Source organism: Pteropus vampyrus, unplaced genomic scaffold (assembly GCF_000151845.1).
Source record: "Pteropus vampyrus isolate Shadow unplaced genomic scaffold, Pvam_2.0 Scaffold391, whole genome shotgun sequence".
In the NCBI taxonomy this organism is placed as follows: Eukaryota; Metazoa; Chordata; class Mammalia; order Chiroptera; family Pteropodidae; genus Pteropus; species Pteropus vampyrus.
The window spans coordinates 90,621-92,935 of record NW_011889172.1 but is presented as its reverse complement, the minus strand read 5'-3'; the positions used below and the strand labels follow the sequence as shown (position 1 = coordinate 92,935).

The 2,315-nt window shown below is 33.7% G+C and overlaps 1 protein-coding gene across 1 annotated transcript in view; it reads left to right on the top strand.

Annotated features, from left to right (window-relative positions):
* Nucleotides 1-1,868: 1,868 nt before the first annotated feature.
* LOC105305647 (olfactory receptor 18-like) overlaps nt 1,869-2,315 on the top strand; it is a 14,643-nt gene continuing 14,196 nt past the window's right edge. Inside the window, exon 1 of the mRNA XM_023523418.1 lies at nt 1,869-1,952. Coding sequence (XP_023379186.1) covers nt 1,869-1,952 — 84 coding nt within the window. The remainder of the gene's footprint in view (nt 1,953-2,315) is intronic.

The following is a 2,315-nucleotide window of genomic DNA, read 5'->3' as shown; positions in this document are numbered from 1 at the left end:
CCCTCAGGTAATATTATACATCATTTAAAGCGTTGAATAGGTGTATGACATTCACAGAGAGACTTAAAACACAATGCTGTAGTAAAGAGAAATCCATATGTGTAGCATGAGGGCATTGAGGTAAATTTTCAAGAGAATGGTTTGTAAACATATGAATTAATACGAATATTAAAAAAACAGTGAAAGGAAAACACATCCCTCAAATTCATGACAGCATTTGCCTTTGGACAACTAAAGTGCAGGGGAAGAAGACCATAGGGATAACAAAAAAACAAAAAAACCAAAACAAAATAAAACCCTCAAGTTTCATCAATAATAAATACAAGTTCTAAAGCAAGTATTATTAAATATTTATATTCTAATGTGTGTAGTGGGTAACAATGGTACTGATAATAATTGATAAAATTAATACAACATTTATTAATTGCCTGGCTATAATTCTCTTCCCTGGCTATAAGTTAGTATGCCCAAAGGACTTATGTGTAGAGATTCTAATTTAATTGGTTCTGGGCTATGGCCCATCCATTCATAAATTTGAAAAGATGGGCAGGTAATTTAATGTTCAACTAGCATTGATAACCACTGTTTAAATCTTTTATATTTATAATTGAATTTTATTTCTTACAGCAATCTTATATTGTCAGATCAAATAATATACCAATTTTACAGAAACAAACTACCTGAGTGTTTGTGCTATTAGTCTTTGTTGTTTTGCCTTTTGTTTTTTCTGAAATCACATCATGTTTTGATCTGTCAAGACAAATGAAGACCTGAGTGGCCTTCAGGGAGCTGAATTTAGGAGAAATGTAATCCATGTATAAGGAAGAATTGACTTGTAAAATCAACTGAAGGTTTGAGACCTGACTTTGCACCTGAATTTATCAACTGTTAGGAGATTAAGTTTGATGAGAAATCAAACCTTCACAAATGTTTATTATTTGAGACATATTTAAAGAGTTTTACCAAGCCGCTACAAATAAAAGCAGTAAAGAGCAAATTCAACCTGAGATATTTCTCTGGGATGGTGTATTACTTACAGAAAATAACCTTTCAAAATGAAAAATAAGTCCAGAGTACTCATGAAAGTTAATGATTATTTAATCATTGGTGCATCATAAATGAATACTATCTTTAGGATCAGTGATGCTGTATGATTTCATGCATTTAACAAGAACATATTTTTCAAAATATGAAGTCCACGAAGGCCAAATATTTGTATATTTTAGTTGTATTTAAAGGGACTTTGACCAGACAACCCACACATTTGAGTGAGCAGTTACCTCCATAGAAGATGGCTTTTATTAAACCAAATAATGAGGAAAAACTCTTACGAATAATTGCCATACAAAAATGCTTCTGATTATGAACATTTCATTTTAATTTAGAATCCAGTTTATGTGCTTTTAGCTTTTCTAGACTACATTCCAAATTAAGAGAATTTCCTATACTGCATTTGGATAAGATAATGTCCTCTTGACTGCTTCTTAACATCTTTTAATTATGATGATTTTTTTTCTTAAAGAGAGAAAAACATTACTTCTTCCATATTTTCCTTCAAAAGTATAAGTATAATGTGTTCACGGATTTGTCTTCTCAGAATGATCTTTCTTTAATAGTCTTTGACCCAGTGTGTCAAAAGTGGACATATATAAAAACAGGTGAATAGCCCAGAGATCAATAAGGAAAGAGATGTAAAAAGAATTCACAGTTGAGAAATGTTGTCGAAGGTAGTGGGGGTGTATGGTCCTCAAGTGTAAATACTTCATCTGTTAAATCCAAAATATGGATACTTAGCTGGATGCCTTTATATTTGTTTTATTCATACAACACTCTCTTATTTTTTTTTTCTCAAAATGTGTCCCATCTGCATGGAACCATGCAATCTGACAGGTAACTCAAAATTCTTCCTCTTGAGACTCTCAGATGGTCCAGAAGGGCAGCCTCTTCTGTTCGGGCTTTTCTTATCCATGTACCTGGTGGCTGCTCAGAAACCTACTCATCATTCTGAATGTCATCTTTGACTCCCACCTCCATACCCCTATGTACTTCTTCCATCCAATTAGTCCTTGGCTGACATCAATTTCAGCACAAATATAGTCCCCAAGATCCTGGTGAATCTGCAGACAAACAGCAAATCCATCATCTGTGCAGGTTGCCTAACTCAGGTTACCTTTCTTCTCTTTTGCATGTTTGGACAGCATACTCCTGGCCCTGATGACCTATGACTACTTGATGATCACTTGTCAAAACCTACACTATCTGGTAATAATGAACCTGTGCCTCTGTGTCTTGTTGGTTTTGCTGTCATTTTTCAT